This window comes from Drosophila arizonae, chromosome 2 (assembly GCF_054131065.1).
Source record: "Drosophila arizonae isolate 15081-1271.41 chromosome 2, UAZ_ARI_1.0, whole genome shotgun sequence".
NCBI lineage: Eukaryota > Metazoa > Arthropoda > Insecta > Diptera > Drosophilidae > Drosophila > Drosophila arizonae.
Genome location: NC_142922.1, coordinates 2,607,342 through 2,629,393, shown reverse-complemented (window position 1 = coordinate 2,629,393; position 22,052 = coordinate 2,607,342). Strand labels below are relative to the sequence as shown.

The window sequence follows — 22,052 nt, the reverse complement described above, 5'->3', positions numbered from 1 at the left end:
CCAAGACTAAACTGAGCAGCAAGTCCGCCCCATGAAGCTGCAAAGTTTTCTTAATTTTCGACATCAACTTGAGTGAGTTAAGCGAACTCGTTGCATTTTCGCCAGCTCGAAGTTGAGTGAAAATTTGGCCAAATTAGCAGAGTGAGCAGCGAAAACTAACCTTGACAAGCTGTTTCAATCGAATGGCATTTGCAACAGTTTGTCAGACATTTGCATATCGGATAACAGTTTGCGTGATTGGCTCGCTCGATTGGTCGATAAGGCAACAGTGCAGTGGTTGCGCCTGTTGTTGTTGTAGATGTATTTGCTGTTGTTGTTATTGTTGTTATCGTAAGCAGCTCAAGTGCACCCGCTGACAACAATCCCATAAAATCGATAAGTCTTTTGCCAGCCACTCTCGCTCAATGCTGTTGGGCATGTCGACAGCAGCAGCAGCAGCAGCAGCAGCAGCAGCAGCAGCAGCAGCAGCAGCAGCAGCAGCAGCAGCAGCAGCAGCAGCAGCAGCAGCAGCAGCAACAGCAGCAGCAGCAACAGCAGCACAATGCTCAGCATTCTTCAACCTCATTGATGCGTGGCAAGCAACAAACAGCTGTAGAAATTGCGGCAGGAGAAGTCAGATGGGGGCATGCTGGGGCAGGGTGTTGAGCGCATTAAGCGTGTCATTTTTAGCAGCAGTTGCTGTTGCACAATCGCCATTGATTTGATTTAAGTTGCCGAGTTTGTTAGCGCGTCAAGTTTGTGCGGGTTACGCGTTCACTCGCACTTACAATAACAACATCAGCAACAGCAACATCACTAACAACAACAACAACCACAACAACAAAAATTGCACAGCTCACTCGCCCTATATGGGCCAACCAGAGATTGCGAAGGGGGCATGGGAAATAGTTTCCGAAAATCAATCATGCGTAGTTGCTGGCGCAGTCGAGGGGCGACTTCGAGCTGCAGTTCATGTGGTGGGGAGGAGGTGGGGAGGTTGGACAGGGAGAGAGCAGACGAAGGTAAAATGCATAATCTTGTTGTCGACGCTAGCAAGTTCACTGACTGAAGCTAATTGAGCAGGAGAAAGGTAGCGGAAAGCAATTTGTCATTTGATTGAAAGTGAGTTTGATTCATACAATAGGGGAGGTGGGCGGTCGATAATGAGGGCAGCTGATGATGACGACAGCAGTGCCCAGCTAATCGGAACAGTTTACGGCCAAATGATTTCATGTACCAGCCACTGACTTGGCTGATCAGCATGAGGCTACTCGATTAATTAACACAGCTAAGATATTCAAGTGAAGTGCTGCGCTATCTCTCTCTCTCTCTGTCTCTCTCTCTCTGTCTGTGGAGAGCATTTCTTATCGACGCATGAGTGGGGGCTCTTTCGCACGTTCCACATGCATTGAACTCGCCTGTGCCTAGCTAGACCCCTTTTATATTGTTTTCTCTCTTTTGTCTGATTAATAAAAACACAGAGCGCAAATTGGAAGGGAAATTGCTGTCACTCAATCAGCCGGTGGCGACGTGTTCGTTCTCTCTTTCTCTCCCTCTCTCTCTCTCTCACTCTTTCTCTTTCTCTCTCTGTTGCTGTTGCTGTTGCTGTCGTCGGCAATTGCATTAAAGTAAGGCTGTTGCTAGCAGCGTTCCCGTCGCTCCATCATTAATACACCGCATCAGTTTAATTTAATGCAACGCAGCAATTTTATCAAAACACCAACAACAACAGCAATGTTATCGACAATAACATGGGGCAGAAGCAATTGCCATTAACGCGTCTCAAACGTCGCTCTTCCCCTCTGTCCCACTCGAACTTTTCAGTTGCAGGCGCTGGCATTGCAGCTTGCAGTCGTTCGGTTGTTGCTGTCGCTTATCGAGCGTTTGCCGCCGTTGTTGTCATTCGATAAATGTACGTAGTATCGCCGGCTCCTGCAGTCTATAGAGAATCGTCTCAGGTCACGTTGCCGTCGGCGTCTGCACTCGACTCCGACATGTCAGAGGGGCGCCGATGCCTGCAATTGATTTGATTGTTGCAGGCATTGCGCATATCTCAGATACATATCTGTTCAATGCCTCGCCCAGCCCAGTTATGTCTGGATCTAGCTGTCAAATCGCCTCGCCGTGATATGCAGTTTTGATGGGCAACATCGGCAATTGGCACGATATTTGATTTGATTGACATGGCGACATGGAGCTAAGGCTCCTTACTTAACGGTTGGTACGTCTCGGTTCAGCTCGCTTCGATTCGAGTCGGTGTGGTGCTGTGGCCCATTTGCAATCTGATGGCACCTTTGTCGTGTTATCTGTCAGGTACTGGCCTAATCAGATATTTTTGCATGCGATTCGCTGCCAAAATTCTATTAAGGCTGTCGGCTTAGTTATGTCATGTCAGCAGTATGCGGGGTCTATGCAATGTAAGTTATCTCTCTTGCTCTCTCTCTCTCTCTTCTTCTCCCTCTCCATGGGAAAAATGCCAATAAATATGCCTTTAATTTGCACTGGCACGTAGTTGTAGTTGGGCCTGTTATCGTTCCTTGTCGTTGTTGTTGTTGTTATTGCTGTTTGTACTGTGTGTTGGCAACAATATTGCTATCGGAGTAGCTGCAAGCAACAAGCTTCGTTAAATTTGACCTGGCTATCAGCAGCAACAACAACAAACAGAGCTACGCTAAGCCTGCGCGAGCCTGTTGTAGTTATAGTTCAAATCCAGATTGTCTGACACACCGACAGTTCACAAAACTGGCGCAAAAAATATATGTGCTCAGCCAGACAATAGAAAAAAAAAGAAGCAACAAAAACGACGACGACGACGACGGCGTCAACGTTGGCGGCACAAAAAAATGGACTCTGCCGCATTTCCGGCAGCAGTCAACGTGGCGGATGGTCGTGACGCCGTTTCATGCACAAATAATAAAAAAGCAACTACACTATGGGGTCGCGAGCCAGGAGGGGGAGCCGGGAGCCGTGGTCGTCTCTTCATATTTTTGACACTCGTTCCCCCACTTGCTATGGCGCCCAAACAATGGGAGCCTGATGACTTTGTCATGGTACGAAATAGAGTAGCCTAAGCGCAATGTTTCTCTTAAAGCGTATGACACCTTAAGCCGTCGCGGCTCGACGTGGATTTAGCATTGTTTTTTCTATTTGCTCTATTTTGATAATTTCCAACTCTTGCTGCAATTTGTTGTTTAGGGTATCAGCGCGTCCAGTAGTTAAAGTTTGTTTTTAAATTGTCCATTACTTTTTATGATGTTCAATAAAATACCAAAACATTGCCAAAACATTTTGTCTCTCTCTCTCTTTCTCTCTACTGCTCTGTCTTTTATTGTTAAGTTTTCTATCAATTCTTGTTTATAGTTGTTTTTTTAGTGGCGCGTTTGATTGCATTTCGCACAGCAGTCGACTTGTTTTAAGATTTAACAAACATATCTACATACATACATACATACGTACATACATATACATATATGTTGTTGTTTTTGTATATGCATGTGGCTTTTCTAATGAAATTCTCCTCTATATTTGCAGCTGTGCTCAGTTTGCGCCGCTAGCGGAGCGACTGCAGCGATTCCGGCAGCGACAGCAGCGTTACAACAGCGCTGATATTGAAAATACCGACTTATCAGCTGAACAAATAAGCGTTGCCAATTTGCATGGGCAGAGCGACGACAACAACAACGACAATAAGTTTAGTAAAACTGCTGCCGTTCGACGTTCAAGCGCAAGTGGTGCAGTTGATGCCACCGCTAGCTACTCAACAGACGCTTTAGAGGAGGCACCTTGGCAGGGCTTTGAGGTTCAGCCGAGTGACGTTGGCAACGACGAGGCAGCGCCTCGACGACGTGTGCTCATCAAGCGCCGCATTGTGCGCTCGACACGCGTCCGCAACAGTGCTGCTCCGCCATCCCCATCCGCATCCGCATCCGCATCCGCATCCGCATCCGCATCGGCCTCACCGCACAGGTCGGCTGCGGGGCGAAAGCAAAAAGCGGATTGTCAGCTCGGCTGGCTGGCAAGGCTGCGCAGTTTCCGTGGCAGCGGCTCAAACAACAGCAATTTAAAGGGCGCCACAACAACGGCTTTTGCCTCACATCATTTGGATAGCAACAAGAGCCAAGGGAGCAGCGCTCCTACACCCATCATGGCCGTCCTGCGTACTATGAAGCTCAAAGAGCGCCTCGCCATTAGCCTAGGCGCGACGCTCGTGCTGCTCACGCTGCTGCTCATTGTGGATGTGCAAATGGACTTCGGGGTTGCCAACCGCCATCTGCTGCAGCAACAGCATCAAAAGCTACGCTTTGGCAATAGCAACAACGATTACAACGAGGCCGGCACAGCCGGAGCCGGCGGCATGCTGCACGAGTTCAAGCGCAAATTTCTGCAAAAGAGGTAAGCAGCTGAGAGATCGTTTAGTTTTTCTTTAAAGTCGGCTAATTACTGTTATAGAAAACTTGCTGTTGACTAGACGTTAGACGTGAAGCTACTATTCAATTCAATTGATTTAGTAAAGTGAATTATATAAAGATAATTATAGTAAGGGTAGAACTTATAGTAGGGAAGAACTTTTTCTTTTATGAAGATAACTAATGGCTTCTTAGGAAGAAAATATAAGAGTATACAACTGAGCTTTCTTTCCAGGATATCTAGATTATTGATATTTGCATTAGATAATCTGATAATGTTTGCTCAACAATGTAGAAAATTTTAAGCTTAGATTGTTTGCAACTCATCGTTTCAAGACTTGGCTGATTTGTTGCTGCAACTTCGCTTGACTGCAAAAGCAACTTCCGGCTTTTATTCTTGTTATGGGGATTCATAAATATCAGTGAGATTTAATTCAACAAGCCTTTGTCATTTATTCATTTGCTTAGCTGCAGCAAGCAAACACAGGAACATTTTTAAAATGCTGTAAAAATGTTCTTATGAGTATATACATTGATATATACAAATATCTAGCTATGCACTAGGTGAGACCTATGCCAATATGCTCTCATTTTTCTGTTGAAAGTTTATTGGTCCTCAGTTTTTCTTTATCCGAATGCCATTTTTTGCACCATTCTGACAGCAATATTTTCTTCGGAAAATATTATATATTTTGAAGCTAACACTCACGTGTGTTATGAACGCCTATGTCTGTAATTCTTTGCTCATCAAGAATTCTTAAATAGGCACTGCCCTGATTATATTGCAATGTAGTGACTGTCCTGCTGGATCGTTGGCCAACAGCAGGAGTTACTTATGCGGCGGTCATTGCTCCCGTTTAATGATGCACTTCCGCTTACCTTTGCTCGCCATCGCTCGAAACGACTATTGCACATAATTCAATTTTACAAAATGCAACAAAAGTTGCAATAAAGCATGGTTGCCCTGCCATTAAATCATAAATTGCTGCAAGCAGGCAGCGAAAGCTCGCGAGAATTGGAATTCCAGGCAGCGAGCGCTCGGGCCAGGACATGTCTGCTGCTGAAGCCAACAACAAACAGGGCATAACAGCCAGCTAAAGCCGCTTTTTATGCTTGCCGTGCTCCCACACACACAAACACAGATGTACACACACACGCACACGAGCGCCAATCGGCCGTCTTGCAATTGCGCTTTTACGCTGACTTCGACATGCTGCTCCTATTTTACCTATGTGTGTGTGTGTGTGTGTGTGTGCACGGCAGCTTTATGCTGCGGCTGGCGGAAGTCAAGTAATAAAACATAAAAGTGACGCAGCAAAACGTAAGACACGCTGCCAAGACAGGCAGCAAGACACGCTGCCGCCTGGGTAAAAAACTATCGCTAGCAATTCATCCCATAAGCTACCAGGTGGCAGCAGCAGCTCCTTTCCGCCGGCAAGGGAACATAAAACAGCTCTGTTGCTAGTTGGTAAACATTTAATTAATTCATAAATCGTTTGGTGCTGCCAGCCAAATGGCTGCTATAACTACCTGCTGCGAGTTGCCTGAACACCGACTATAATATCAGATTTATATATAAGCACCAAATGTTCATCAGATGCGCATCAAGTGTTGATTACTTTTGTAAAAATCTAGCCATCATCATGGTAATGCTATAGATACTTTTGGTTACCTGCAAATAAATGCAAATGCCATTAATTGACTCAGTTCAAGTCCTTTGACCCACCTGCAGAGCACTGCTGACCGACAATGGCATCACTCCGAGCAGCAGGATTGCGCCTGGCTGCTGGCTCCTGGCCAGCATGAAGAGAACAAATCGTTGTTGACTCGGATTGAGATTGTAGAACGAGATGTTGTACATCTCGTACATGAATTTTTCACTCTAAAAATAGAGAGAAACATCGTGATGTTAAACAGATTGCAGAGCTTTATCCGCCACCCGTTGGCTGACACATACACAGTTCTCGAGCATTGTGCCTAGTATGCAGTAGAGATACATATTGGGCACGAGCACACAGAAATAGCAATATCCTCCGATCCAGTCGCTGGTGAGCAGCGAGAAGACTGTGATGACAATGCATACGGCAGAGGTTGTCACCTGAACAGATACCATAACAGAGAACATGTCATTGCACTGGTCGACGAACCTAGGCGAAGGCACAGTTTAGACATGGAGCACTGGCGAGATGCCTACTCACCTTGTATAGGTCTGATGCCACTTGGCAATGTTGACCAGCTGCGCTGAAGCCTCATAATGCTTCTCAGTACTGTCTTGCTTTTCGCTAAGCACGTTGAGGTGGTCGACCTTGAGCTGTAGGATGTCGGCGTAGACAAAGGATTGCATTAAATATACTATGATAATCATGTCGCCCGTATAGAGACCGAGTCCGCCGAGGATAATGCATACGCAATGCAGGGCCTGCGTGGCCCAGAAACCCCATTCGGTGTTCACGTCAATCCCGGGCAGATGAAAGTGCATGATTAGATACAGTTTGCCCGTTAGTATTGAGGCCAGCACTGCTACAATGATCATGCCCAAGGCGCCAACCATGTAACTGATGCCGACCAGAACTAGAAAGCGCCGCAGCTTGTGGCAACTGCGCAAGAGCGCCATGGAGTATCTGGCATCCTCTTCCTTTTCGAAGTGAGTGTAGTTCTGATTCAGCTGCACGTAGAGCTTGGACACCGTGGGTACCGAGGAGACTCCCATGTATATCTTGGTGCAGGCCTGCACGACGCTGCCGCTCATGGCACTGGCCTGTATCATGAACATCCAATTGCCGTGGAACTCCTTGGCTATCGTTAAAATTGTGAAGATGTAGTACATACTAATCAGCGTCACTACGGTGATGGTAACGGCAGTGAAGTGAAAGTTCGGATCGTAGACATCGAACCCGACGCAGCTCGTTATGAAGCGCACAAAGCGCATTATTTCATTGAAATTATCGCTGGCTCGCGTCGACATTCTGAACTCGATTAGTCTTACGTAGCACCAGTGCTATATATTTATACCCATCTCAATTTGGGAGTTTGGCCAGCTGCAGTTGACACTGTCCGCTGCAGCTTTGGGCATTCTCACGGCTTGTAAATTAGCTTAACTAAACGCGTTACATGTCCTGCTGAAGAGACAGGGGCGAGGCAGCAGATTGCATTGCTCACGTCAAGTGACAGTTTAATGAGCAATCGTTGTCATTAGCTTAATTAAATGACACATCACTCTGCGTGTTAATGGCATGGACAAAGTTGACCCTCTGTTTGTTAGCTACAAATGAGATTTGACAAATGGGTTATAGAACTAATACAACTGTTGGATTTTTTATATTGAAGAAATAAGTCCGATTAAATTTAGTAGATTGAACAGATGTTATTACAGCGGAAAGAAAAAGTTAACTTGTTTGCAATATTTTAATGTAAACAGGTACGGCCAAGCAGTAATAGTTGGTTGGAAAATAATAATTTACTTAATAATTCCCAAATACTGTTCTCGCCTGAAAAAAATTATTAATTCGTAAAATTTTTAATTTAAATCTTATCAAATGTGGGTCAATTTTTTTTTTTTTTAATTCTGAAATGTTAAGCCTTTAGTAATGGAAAAAAAAAAAATTGTCGAAGTGTATTAAAAAATCATAAAAATCCAAATAATTCGACCATTAATTTTTTGTGGCGAATTTTAAACTCATGCTATTCGCTAAAAATTATTGTTAATATTATTAATTATCAGATTTCTACTGTGTATATTTCATAAAAACGTCAAGTATATGTTATGCTATTTCATTTTGTAAAATAATATTAAATGAAAAAGAAAAGAAGACCAAAACTCATATTGTGATGTTTTAACAATATTTTAAAGCCGAGGTAAAACAAAATATATATATTTTTTCATAACTATAGAAAGTGTTTCAAATAAATTTACGTCAACTACTTTGATATGATTCATACTAGAACAACTATAGCTTCATAAAATAAATTTTGAATGATAGCCGATTGCTTCATTCATGACAGATATTCATAGATTTCTGCTGATCCCTGATCCATCAATTCAAGATATTACCGTAGTACTATTAGCTGACCACTTCAAACGAACATTCCTGAGAGCTTAGCCAGCTGCATGTGACACAATTGCACGTTTGATATTTGTATTAAATGGGATTTAATTAGCCGCGTTCCATTACCAAGTTGATAGAGGGCCATGGAGGGTTCGACTGCACCACGCCTGCACACACACGTGACAGTTTAATGAGGAAACTTTGTCATTGGTTTAATTAAGTGCAGGCCACATCGAGCATCGATCCGTCGAACGTATGTATGCTGCTCTGGTGCTTTGTTGCTTTGCTGCATTACATTGTTGATGCTAAATAAAGCCGATGGCCAAGCTGCCACGTGGCCAGTTAGCCGCAAACCTATAAGCTGCTCTAGCCAGTCAAAATCAATGCGGTATGTTGCATAAAGAGTCGAGTGGAGTTTCAGCTCGTGTGCGCTCATCGCCAACTTGTTGGAATTGGCTTGATATAAAGTATGGATGTATGCATACATGCGTGCAACAAAGTAAGCTGATTGCCACATATAATGGCATTATGTGGCATTATTCAGTGTGCCCTGGCATTAAAAGCGTGAAATCTGCTGAGACTCGTTATGAGCCCTTCGGCAGCGACGCGTCGGCAAAGACAGCGCCAGGATCTGTTGCGGCTGTAAAGTTTAAAGCATGCCGGCAACTGTTAATTGAAAAAGTTTCACACTCCAGACGGCGTTGCACATGTGCGCACCTTTTGAGTGACGCCCCGAGGCACATAATCCAGAGCCAGAAGGCAAATGGATTGAGCGGCAGGCGAGCTGCCGAGAAATTGTGGCACACTTAAAAATTTAAACGACAATCCACAGAGTTTTGTGGCTGAGACGAAGCAATTTGCAAGACTTGATTTGCGCCAATACTCAGCTGCAAGAAACCCTTCGTTTAATGATGCGACAGCAACAACATCGAGCGGCTTTGCCATGAGCAGCCCCTACTTGTTGTAGGCATATTTGGAATTTCGTTTTAATGACCAAAGAGAGCAGCACTCAAATTACGGGCGGAGCACACACGAGAAAACTTTTCGAATATTGTGATAACGAGCAAAACTGGCTGACTGCAATCTCAGCTCTCGCTCCAAGGTCAATACGAGCCAAACAACAGCAACTGTGATGAATTCACTAGAAAATCTAATAGACTGAGCTTAGTTTTCTTGAAAGGCAGTTGAGGGAGAGACACAGATGCATATGAGTTTCATGCACGGGAAATTCTGGTCAAGTTGGGCCCAGGACTAAATGTAGCTAAATTGCAGCAAAGCCAGGCAAAGAGGCAGGCAGAGAAGCAGCGCTCAAGTGTCACTTGTGAGTTGCAATTAGCGTACGTTGATTCAGTTCCTTTGTGCAGAGAGACCTATGTATGTATGTTTGCCTTCTTCTGTTGCAGCAACTCTTCTGGCTCCAAGGAGGCCTCCACGCCGGCACAGACGTCGGGCGGCGGCACGACGAGCGGGCAGGAGGGCGTAATCGCTGGGCCCTCGCAGTCAACGCGAAAGCCGAAGCCGCACGATCGGTACCTGGACCTGCAGAAGCTGCTGCTGAGCGATGAGTATATGCACGTCATAGTCGATAATGAGCCAGATGTGACGGTTAACAATCCGACGCTCGGCGAGCTGCTGCACCGTCAAGTCGGGTAAGTGATATTGAGTCGTTAGATGCCATTGTTAATGGCAGACGGCGCGGAAGTTGGCGAAAAATTCAATTTCCCTTGAGCGGAAGACATAATGCTTAGTGTTTTACCTTCTTGCTTACCTTCGCACTTTGCTTTGCATTGGCAGATTACGGTTTCACTTACACAAGGCACGCGTGCCTGCTCACTCTCTCTCTCTGTCTCTCTTCAACTCACTCTCTCTGACTGCTCCACTTGAGAGACATCCACCTGAACCACCCAAACCTCACCGCCCACCAAACTACATAACTTTTCAGCCTGCTTCTGTGGCAGGGCATACGATTGAAGCAGTTACGGTTCCTTTTGGCTTTGGCTGAAATTGAAATGATTTTTATTGAAATTTACGCTCCATTTACGTGACACGTTTACGTTTTAGATATTTGCTCTAACGTTAACGTTGAGCCCCCGCTCTATTTTCTCATAAGTGTTGTTTGATTGTTGTTGCTGTGTGGTTGAGACGTTGTTGTTGTTGCCATTGTTGACAACGATTGCATGCTTGATGCCATTCGTTGATAACGCTGATGAGATTTTAGCGCTACGTAACAGTACTTGTCTCAGCAGTGCGTATACGTAATTTTATATGAGCGCAATCAAATAAAATTGCAATAAAGAAATCAATGCGAATTGCGTACGCACTCGCATTCCTCCGCCAATTTCCTCAGCTCTCATTTAAGGCAGCAGTGGCATTGCCTTTTCTACAAATTCATTTCAATCCAATGACAAGTAATCAGCTTACGTTGCCACGCTCGCACCACCGCCAGCACCACCAAAAAATATGCAACACAGTTTTGGCAGTCTTTATCAAAATTGAATACGTGGCGTATGAGTAATTTCATTTGCTCGAATAGTTGGCACACTCGTACAGTGAGAGAGTGAGCGAGAGAGAGAGAGAGAGAGAGAGAGAGAGAGAGAGAGAGAGAAAGAGAGTGTGTGAGAAACCAAGTAGAAAAGTAAGTAAAATAAAAGAAAATTGGAAAAATGCAAAGTGGTTAAAACTTGTCAAGCTGAAAGTATGTTGTTCCTGTCGGTCGGTGGGTCGGTCTATCGGGGTTTCGCTCTGTGGGCGTTGGCATTAGCATAAAATGCTTGATTTTCTAATTTATCGCACATCACCGAAACGGAGCCAAATGTTTTTTTGCGCTGCACGTAGCACAAATGCAAATTTCATTAACAAGCGAAATGGCTTGCAGAAAATGAGCAGAGAAAAAACTGAAAGTGCTCTAGTTAAGAATTGCTCGAAGGGAAGATACTCTGTTAGCATTTGCAATTGGATTAGATATCAGATAATGCATTCTCCTTACATAAATTAAATTTAATATACATCTACATGTCTGGCGCTATTCTTCAATTTGACAGTCGCAATTAGATCTGCAGAAAGGTTCTCCTCTTACAGCCTCCATCAGTGATATCTCATTAAAATGCCGTCTCACTCGCTGGCTCTGGTGGCTGCTTTAGTTGTCTTTGCCGCAACAGAAGCGTGCCGAGCTCGTGTGGCTTAGACCGCCCTCAGCCCTAGCTCTGCGGTTTGCGGCAGCTCTGTCAGCAGTTTTGTGACAGCACCACGCTGCTCAGGTGCAGCAAAAATTGTAGAAGAGGATGAAAAAAAAAAAAAAAAAATTCAAATGCGCCTAAAAATTACAATATGAAATACGAGATGCGACATGCGAGATACGAGAGTCTATTGTGTACTAATGGTGGGCAGGTGAGCGGCTAGGCTCACTTTATTGGCTAAAATATAATTACGAAAATCTTGCACGTTTTCATGTTGCGCTGCCTCTGATTTACCATAAGCCAGCGAGTCCTGCGCTTATTCCGTTACATCGTCTCGTGGCGTGCACTTAATTAGTATGACAAATTTTTAATTAGCCCACAATTGCGACCGCGCTGAGCTGGGAAAGCAATCTTATTTCGAGCGAATTACGGCCAAATAACAAGCAAGCAGGGGGAAGCAGAAAAAAGAAACCACCTACTGCAAGCTAAGCAGCTGTTGCCCTGCCGCCGATCCACGCTCCGATCCCCGCTCCCCTCTTCGCGCGCTGCGGTTGCCGTAATAAAAGACTATGCTCAATGTCGGCGAGTGTGTTAAACTAAAGTACGCTGACATTTTGCACAGCTAGCATGGATATTCCTTATTCAGTTGGCATCGCAGCTGCAGCCAGCTAGAGCTGTCACTGCTTTTAATGCCTCCTGCCCGTGGCCGTGCCCGTCCCAGCGAAAGTTTATCCTTGTTGCCTGGCAAACGCAACAATATAAGTTTAATTTTCGTTTTGCGCGTTGTTCTTGCGAACTCAGTACAAACTGTCCGCCTGTCCACTTGTCCGCTTGTCGCCTGTCGGTTGTCGGCTGTCGACTGTCGACTGTCGGTTGTCGGCCGTCTTTGTTGGCTGTAGTCTGTAGCTGGAATGTTGGCCGCGGTTGCGTTGTTGGGCTATTCGCTGGTTGTCTGCTCGCCACAATTTCGCACGCACAAAGTTTTTCACTTTCTAAGCACACGCCGGAGCCTGGGAAGTGCCTGTGGCCTGGCCTGGCCTGGCCTGGCCCAGCTGTAACCGGAATCGGCAATGGCAAAGTTTACTGACGTTTTCTTATGCCAAAATAATTATGGGGCGGAGTTTAAGAGCAACCAACTTGGCGCAATCGCTGGAGACTAGCGGCTCATAGCTGTTGTTCTACTTGTCTGATGCATAAACAAAAATGTTGAAAAAAAAAAAAAAACAAATAAACCGCGGATAACTAAAACTACTTGAACCGTAAGCTAGATACTTGCAAAGGTTTGCCCGAGTCTAAGGGCTTGAACAGACAGAATCTTTATTAGTTAATTCTGAGCCCCTTGAATGTAGGAAACAAGGCTAATATTTTCTGAAAATATATATAAAATGCTGAAGGAGGAGTGGCAGAACCCATATCGTATACCGATATTCCTGATCAGATCGTCGGCCTCTCTACCTAACCTGCCTGTCCGTCTGTCCATACATCCATCCATCCATCCGGCTGTATGTTCAAATAGCGTCAACATTATCCAGAGTTGCTATTTCTATATAAATTTCTCTCATTATTAAATTATATATGTATCAAAAATAATTCCCTTGTAGCTCTTGGCTAATTATAAATATATCATTGTTCCCTAAATTGATTAGCAAGAAAATATTTTCTCTTTTTCTCTTCTCTTTCAATTGATAAGTAAAAGCAAGCTTTTCATCAATTTGCTGGCGTCCTTTGCGCAGCTTTGATTGTTTCTAACAATGCAATGTTTTGCAATACCGTTATATCCGTTTCAAGGTGTAACAATATGTTGACATATTACGTAACTTTCTGCTATGAGTGTACCTGGCTTATATAACCAACATTATGGCAGCGTGCTTCAATCGCAGACATGTTGCAGTCAGTTTGCCAACTTTTGCATTCGTCCTTATAATTGTTGCAATACTTTTGTGGCATATGCAGTGCACTCGTTGTCCCTCGCATGTAATGCGATTTGTGAAGTTTCATTACGTATGGCTTGCTGCATATGGAGAAATCCAGAGCTCAGTGTAAGCTGGCAGCTGGCAGCTGGCTGTTATGGCGGGGCAACCAATGGCAACCTCAACATATTGCCAGCCGGACAGCATCTTGTGATTAGTCAATGTCTGAAGGAGCTGCTTCATCAATTACGCAGCTTTCCGGCTGCCCCGGCCCTTGTGGCATTTGACAAATGAAACCTGCACGGAAATTGGTGCCAAGCAGAGCCAGTGTGGCCGCATTGTTCAACACTGGCTGGAATGAACTATGACCCTGCCGCTGTGCGCTTGTCAAGTGCCGACCGCACTTAGCAGCTGCGCCGGCGACCTCAGCATGAACCCTCGTCAATTTCTTGGCAATTTCATGACAATTGCCAGCTGCTGCCAAATGGAAGCCAATCCAACTGCTGTTAATTGCAACCCAACTGAACGCTTTAAAGCGAGCTCACATACTGCTCACAAAAGTCTTTCACCGGCTGTGCATACACTCAGCGCACTCATTACAAGGCCGTGAGGTAGACAGGAAGTTGTCGCCATTTCCATAAGAAACAGAAAGAAAAGAAAAGCTGTTGAAATATTGAAAGTCATTTTGTGCCGGTCGCTGCACAAAGGAGGCTGAGCCTTCAGACATTTATTTCCTTCCTGCCAGCTAGAGCAGGTGGCAGGTGCAACAAGGCACAGGAAGCAGCTTTAAAGCGTCGCCTGCGTGAAGTATCACAAACGTCATCTAGCAAATTATGAAAAGGATTTAAGTCGGGCCATGACCGGCACGGGCATCAAGTTAACTCTGCTCCAACAGCAGCAAGCCAGCCAGTTAGCCAGACAGTCCGGACTCCGGACAGACAGGAACAGCAATCATTGTAGTTGGCTGCGACGACAGCGAGCAATGCGGAAATAAGAGAAAAACTCTGTAAAGGACGATGGACATCCATGGGAGTTACGTGAGTGCAGTCGAGCTGTCCGTTAGCTGCTAAAAGAGTTAGACGAATGCAGACTACATTATCATGATAAATATGGCACACAATGCCGCAGACATTTGCCCATTGCTCATGCTGTGAATCGCTGGCCCAGTGGCTTGGCTCGCACAACTTGACCAGCGGCGGCAGCGACAGGACAAGAGCTTTTTAACAATTCAATTTGTCACTTTGTGTCTCTCTCTTGGTATTTATTTAGTATTTCTTTTGGTAATTTCGTGGATGATAATTTGCCACGCGCTTGCAGCGCTCCCTCGCCCTCAAAGTATGCAACAGACATTTGCGGAAAGCCATTTTGGGCGCTTTTTGGTAACAATTTTCTATCGGATTTAATGCTTATCAAAAAAACGAGAAAAAAATGGAGCTAACTGCAAAACTGCTTAAATAAACTGTTTCAAATGCGCGTGGAGAAAGACAAAAAGGAATATGGAGAGAACGAGAGTGAGAGAAAGGAATGCTGCGTCTTCTATGTGTTGGTAAAATGTGGTAAAAAAAAAAGCCATTCCTTTCGTTTTTTACTGGCTATCGCCAGCTGGCAACGCCAGGCAACGTACTGGAAGAGAAATCGTCAAAGGCAACGATTTCTTTCAAGGCTGTGAGGATTACAGCGAAAAAATGCGTGCTCCTTCGGTATGTGTGTGTGTGTGTGTGAGTGTTTGTCGATTGATTCAGGGCAAACGGGAGAATGCATTTGAAAACCAAATTGGCATGGCAAAAATACACAGAGAAGAGTGTCGAGTGAATAGCGGAGTGGGGAGTGGGGAGTGTGGCATGACGAAGATTTCCTGCAGCAGCTGCCGGTTGGCGGTTGCTTTGATAAATCAATGTGACAATCATTACATCAACTTGATACTCGAAATGTGGCCCCAAGGCATGCTCATAGCACGCTTATAAGCGCTTCCGCCGTATTCCTTAACTCGCCTGATTGTCGCTCATTCTACACGCAAAGCGACAGCCGAGCACAGCACATCTGGCTAAAGTTTCTTCTATTTCTTACTTACATTGCAGGGCAAACGCCAGCAATTTGGAGCGCTTCCAATTGCGCATTACCAAGAAGGAGCTCTACAGCGAGCACGATACCCTGGTCGATGCGGTGCTACGTGACATGATCACGCTGCCAATACAGCATGTGGGTAAGTACTACATATGTATGTATATTGACTGAACGGCTCACATTAGCTCAGGCAGCAAACAGCAAAGGGCAAACAGTAAACAGCAAACGGCAAACGGCAAACGGCAATCGGCAAACGGCAAACGGCAAACTCAGCCTTGCCATTGTAGTTCCTCTTGATGGCCAGAAGTACATAGTGGTGTCGTAGCCCACTGCCAATGCCAGCCAGCCAGCCAGCATTCAAGTTGAATTGCCTTTGTAAACTTATTTGCCCTTTGGCTGGCTGCACATTTGACTTAATTATGCAAAGGAGCGGCATGTAACTTGCTCGGATTATTGAGAGCCGCCAAGGTGGCAGGCGAAACTATTTTCATTTGAAACTTTGCTACGGCTCTAATTTATTAATAATAAACTTTTGCTGCCGCGCACGCTGCACCAAAGAAAAGAAAACCATGCAACAGCACAGCCCAGCACAGTTCAGCCCAGCCCAGCCCAACTCACAATGTAAAATGTTCAAGACAAAGTGCGAAACTCATTTTGCCTGCTCTATGCGCCGACAATAACAACAATAACAACAATAACAACAATGACAACAATGTCTCATGTGCGCTAAGGCACTAACTTTCACATAAATTAGATGGCCTGAGTCGTGAGTTGCTAACTAATATTACGTATACGCCCCTTATTAGTGGGAATTTGTTGTATTATAAAGTAATATGTATTCTAAGAGATATGTATGGTACGAGAATCTTCGTATTGTCATTATTTGTTATTGCTTATTGCCACCTTTCGTATTCTAAATGGCCTCAGCTGCATTGCTGCAATCCATTACGTATACGCCCCATTGTAAATAGAGTATATTTTATTATACAATATACTGGATCCAATTACTTATATGTAATGTACACTAAAAATAGAAAGTTTTAAGATGTAACTGAGAAGAATATATTTATTTTGTAATATTGTACAAAATCAATCTGCACTTGCTTTAAGGAAAAGTACATATATATGGACGGAAGATCATGACTAAATCTAGTCCGTTCTTCGTTCTAATATTTATGGATTCTCCCACTCGTCCTTCAGCCTATTGCATACATTCATATATTCATATATACATATGAATCCGGCAAATATATATGCAACCCTTTTCAGTTTGATTTGTACAGGAATTTCTTTGCTGTCATTAAAGGAATTTATCAAACATTTAATTTTCGTCTGCAGCGGAAGGTCCTTTTATTGCATTTTACACATTGTATTTTCAGGCCTACGACTTAGCATTTTAATGGCATTTGCGCAGATTTGAATATCTTTTTACTCAACTCATGTGCTCTGTCTCTGTGTTTTGTGGTGTGCACAAAACTGAGATTTTCGCCTTTCAATACGTTCATTGGGGAGAAAAATATGGTTTTGATGTGTCTATTATTGTCTTGCTCAGCTGCCCAGTTGACTGCACACACAGACAGCAATTGGACTTCGTTGTGGCGAGTGTGCGTATACGCAATATTTTTGTGGACTTTATGCATTTTAATTGCAATTTAGTCAAGTGTAATTTGTGCATCCACTTTCCCTTAATGCAATTTCAATGATTGCCATATCAGTGCAGTTCGTTGCTATTTTTGATGTTGCTGCTGTTGCTGCTGTCGCTGCTGCCGTTGTTGCTGCTGCTGCTGCTTCTTCTTCTTCTCCGTCTGGCCCAATTATGTGTGCAACGTTGCGTAAATTGTGTGCTGGGCTGCCAGAATTTAAGCAGCAAACATTTGCCGTAATTAAACTGCAATAAATATTTAGCGAAATGAAATAATCATGTAATTGTTTTCTTTCCGTTTCCCAGTTCAGAAAGAGGGCGGCACACAGCTGAAGCTGATCATTGAGTATCCGAATGACGTTAAGGCTCTAATGAAGCCCATGCGGTAAGTACGATGCGCACATATAGCTCTTGAGCGGCGATCATTACTAAAAATATGTAAGTCGGGCACTACCGACTGCGCAATACTCAATCACGTTACGAAAATACTTGAAAGCAGCCTGGAGGGAATCTGCAAGCTATAAAATATAAAGTTTTTGTCCGGTTTGAACGACCCTTCGATATTTTAGGTAAATAGGTAAAGGTATATATATAATATATATATTCTTTTGTTCTTGAGTTGTCAATGCAAGTTATATTTTAAATTAAAGGTGTCTATCAGAGTATCGCATACCAAGGATAGTATTTTACGACCTGTCACGCCCTTCATTGAAAAATCTATACTATATATAATTAGGGTAAATACGAATATATATTCCAGATTTCAGCTCTAAGCTTTGTCTACAGAAAAATCGCTTATAGCCTATATACTCTCGCATTCTCTTACTTCGTGAATGAGTATAACAGTGGGAGAAAATATTGATCAAATTCACAACAATTGCTGCAATTGCTACTTGTCAGCACTTTCGACCTGCGTAAATATAATTTACCCACACTGCCTGACTTCTTCGCCGTGGCCAATGGCCAATGGACCGTCCGTGCGCTGGTCTGAATGCAATGCTGCAATGCGCTTAAAGCGGATTGCAAAGGGCACTTGATACAGCTCGTAATTTGAACATTTATTCGCGATTTTTAATGAGATTTCCACGCGGCGGTGCTTGGGCAGTTTTTCAGGGGCCACGGCCACAGTGGACAGCGCAGAGCTCATAGCTGGCCAACCGCCGCAGTTGTCAAAGTAAAGTGTAAAGTGTCCTTTTAATGTTCTTCATTTGCAATTTAAATGAAACGTTTTTTGAATTACGCTGCGGTGTCGCAATGTAAGTAATTAAGCAGGCATATAGCAATCAGGTAGCCACGCCAGTTAACCGCCCACATCCGTCCGGGCCATTCAGTCCATTCAATGCGTCCGTCCGTCCATCCGTCCGTCTGCCCTCTGACTGTTTGTGTGCATTTCTGTAGAAAGTCGCAGCTTCTCCTCGCTGCATATGCAAATGCACTTAACTACAAAATGGTGGCCGCACATTAAATTCAATTCATTTTATTACGATCTTTTGTGTGCTATTTTCAATCTGCTTTTCCAGGTTTCCACGGGACCAGCAAACGTTGCCCAATCACTTCTACTTCACAGACTATGAACGTCACAATGCCGAGATTGCAGCCTTCCACTTGGACAGGTGAGTTGCCCCCATTTCGCTATTCACCTTTACCCTCTCGCCCAGTGCGAAGAACGCAGTGAGCCGTGTTAAATATGCAGCTACAATTTATGCAATAAAAATCATCGAATTGCTAGCGAATGCGAAATTACCGCATATTTATTTTAGAGTTCACTTTTAATTACATTTATCAATTTGAACGCAAATATTTATGCAAATTGCAATAAACGGCGAGACTTTGCCGTAGAATGCAATAACGAAATGGAGAATCTTAATTGATATGCAAGGAAATCAATTTTATGTAATGAATTTACAGTATTTACAGCATTTACGCTGAATTTCGTAAACTGTATAAAAAAATGTGAAATTTCATAAATAAATTTGTATCAAGAAAAAGTGATTAAATAGAGAAAGGTCCGACTAGGCGATACCCTGAGCTCTACAAGTAGCTGGTTTTCCTAATTATATACGACTTGACGCTGTGCTAAAAGAGGGAAATAAATTATCAATTTTTAGCGATATAATATCTCCATTTCTTGTAGTGTACGAAATCGTTGCATCCCCATAGGCGTCTAAATAAACATAACTAGATCGCCTCAGCTAATGGTCACTATTATAAATATTTTACGAAGCTCCATTCATAACATTTACCGCACTGAAAATATCCCGATGAGTTCAGGGCTTAATAATAATATGCAAAGCAATTTAAAGTAGGGCTGAAATGAAAAATTAATATCGTTAATTCAAGTAAAGCAGCTCAGATTTAAAATTCGGCTTAGGCTATTATCCAAGCACTTGCTAAATTTGTGGGATTAAAAATTCAGCGCTGTGAAATTGTCCGAGGGCAAATACAATTAATATTTATTATTTATGGTGAAGAGCACACAGAGGCTCGAGAGTTAAATGCTCGCCACTAGTTTCTCGCAGCATGGACGTTGGTGTATTATTTAAAAGTTCGCTTTATTCAATTTAATTAGCTATAAATTAGAGCGGACGCACACAAACACACGCTCACTGCTTAATTGGCGCTCTGACATGTCTAGCCGCAATTTAGATTGAAATTGCTGGCATGGTTAAGGGCATGATTCGCTCTCGAAATCAGAGTTCCATTTCAACGCTTTAGATTCGAGATAACAGACGCAAATAAAACAGCTTTTATAATTGTTGTGACTGTCAGGCGCACACGCGCACGCACACGTATACGCACACGGACACATGCACCCATACACGCACAAGCAGACATAATCAAATCTCAGTTACAAGGGTTCCCAGGAAACCAGAAGCCCGCTGGCCACAGCATAATGAAATGCTGCCAAAATTATGGCATTTCCCTGATAACCTCAGGCGACACTCCACAGACACCGAGCATTTTTCATGTGCCCAAAACAATTTCGGGGCAGTTCATCCTCGACCATATGCAGTGCATTTGGCAGATGCTCGAAAATAGATTTGTCTCGTTTCCTTGGGGTGCCATTGGCGATTCGCTTGCAGATGACAGAATACAAAAATTCGTTTGTAGTTGAGGCCAAACCATTTAATAAGCACGTGCATTTGTATATTCTGTATTGTGTAGGGTATTTGAAAGTCGAGTACTTTGAACGTTGGCATGGCACACGCACTCTAGCTAAAATGTTTATTTACCACCTATTTTTCGCCCAGTGCTCATCGTTTATTTTCGTCTTTTTTTTTATTTTTATTTTTATTTTTTTTCTACTGTCTTTCAGGGTCCTGGGCTTTCGTCGCGCGATGCCTGTGGCTGGTCGCACGCTGAACATAACGACCGAAATTTATCAACTGGCCGACGAAAATTTATTGAAGACATTCTTTGTTTCGCCATCGCTGAATTTATGCTTCCATGGCAAGTGCTCGTACTACTGCGACACTTCGCATGCCATTTGTGGCAATCCGGACATGCTGGAGGGCTCCTTTGCCGCATTTCTGCCCAGCTTCGAGACCTCCAATCGCAAGGTAGGTCAGCAGCAAACAACTCTCGCCACTCCACACACTACAACAACAACAACAACAAGACTAACACACACACATGCACACATACATATGGGTCTCATGGTGGTCAACCTCTATGTGCGACGCATGTGGTTGGATGCTGTAGTCGTAGGTCCGGCTAAGTGGCTTTTGATTAATGCATAGCAACTCTCAACTCTCAAAGCAGCGCCAGATTACAATTTATATGCTCAGCTTGCTGCTAGCTGGGCGTCTTCTGCTTTCATTACTAATTTCGTGCGCTTGGCCAAACTAAATAAAAAATCACATTATTCACTAAGCACATACATACATACACGAATGCCTGTATGTACAATATGTGCCTCGGCAACAGGTAAGCTGTCCTCCAGTGTTACCGTTATATAAGCTGGCAACAAAGTGCCCTAAAGGGTAGCAGGCCATTTAGTTTAGGGCCGGCAAGATATCTGCCTGGCTTAGTATAAATGCGAGAACTTAACTAGTTACTTACTCGGATGGCACTTCATTGCTTTATTGCTGGCCCCAAAAAGCTCGCATTTCATTTGCATAATTTCATATTTTATTTTTATTCCTATTTTCATTTTCATTTCTATTTGTATTTGGTGCTTTGAATTTGGCTCACCGTTGCCTCAAACAGAAATATTGTATCAGTTCTTCAGCGGGTCGTCGAGCGTAAAATGAAATAGAAATGCAGCCCCGAATGGACGTTAATAAATTCCAAATGGGGACAGCGGCAACGGGTTATAAATGCAAATAGCTGCACAAATTAAGGCAAAACCCAAACTCAGCCTGCCCCAAAAGCATTCTGGAAGGGCTTCCAGCCCTTTCAGACAGATTGCCGCAGCTAAAATATTTATATATATTATACATATACATATATATATTTCTTTCTGCCGTTCCCTCAAAGGATTTATTTTTATTATTATATTTTTTTTTTTCGACTTGTTTTTGGCTTGCCTTCTTGCAGTTAACAAGTAGAAAACGGTTAAGAGCATGCTGGAGACTTGGCGCTAGGCAAAACTGTAAATTATGCACAGGAGATCATTTTACTTGAGAAAACAAAGTAGAGGTTTATCCAGATTGTTGTTGCCGTCGCCGTCGTTGCTGTTGTCTTTTGGGTTTAATTCACTTTTAGGATTCTTAGATGGTGCCTTTGAGCCAGCCACTGCCTAAAAGCAAAATAACAAACAATTTCGCAACTGTGAAGCATTTTAATTATGCTGCAAATTTGATTTGCATTCGCATTAATTGCTGACC

General features: G+C 43.6%; 2 protein-coding genes across 13 annotated transcripts in view; one reads left to right on the top strand and one right to left on the bottom strand.

Annotated features, from left to right (window-relative positions):
• The window catches only part of LOC108621095 (extracellular serine/threonine protein CG31145), a 62,805-nt gene that overhangs the window by 36,332 nt on the left and 4,421 nt on the right, over positions 1-22,052 (top strand). For 11 of the 12 annotated variants that reach the window (XM_089462554.1, XM_089462555.1, XM_089462545.1 and 8 more), the window contains 6 exons: positions 3,511-4,371; positions 9,835-10,080; positions 15,596-15,720; positions 17,530-17,608; positions 18,744-18,836; positions 20,540-20,783. In XM_089462554.1, the coding sequence (XP_089318680.1) occupies positions 3,511-4,371; positions 9,835-10,080; positions 15,596-15,720; positions 17,530-17,608; positions 18,744-18,836; positions 20,540-20,783 (1,648 nt within the window). The remainder of the gene's footprint in view (positions 1-3,510; positions 4,372-9,834; positions 10,081-15,595; positions 15,721-17,529; positions 17,609-18,743; positions 18,837-20,539; positions 20,784-22,052) is intronic. The other variant, XM_089462556.1, reaches the window with a different exon arrangement.
• LOC108621102 (odorant receptor 67d-like) lies at positions 5,846-7,994 on the bottom strand. Its single transcript, XM_089462564.1, has 4 exons — positions 6,584-7,994; positions 6,343-6,532; positions 6,112-6,267; positions 5,846-6,057 (listed from the first exon to the last, which is right to left on the bottom strand). The coding sequence occupies exons 1-4, from the start codon at positions 7,348-7,350 to the stop codon at positions 6,001-6,003; spliced, it is 1,170 nt and encodes a 389-aa protein (XP_089318690.1). The 5' UTR covers positions 7,351-7,994; the 3' UTR covers positions 5,846-6,000.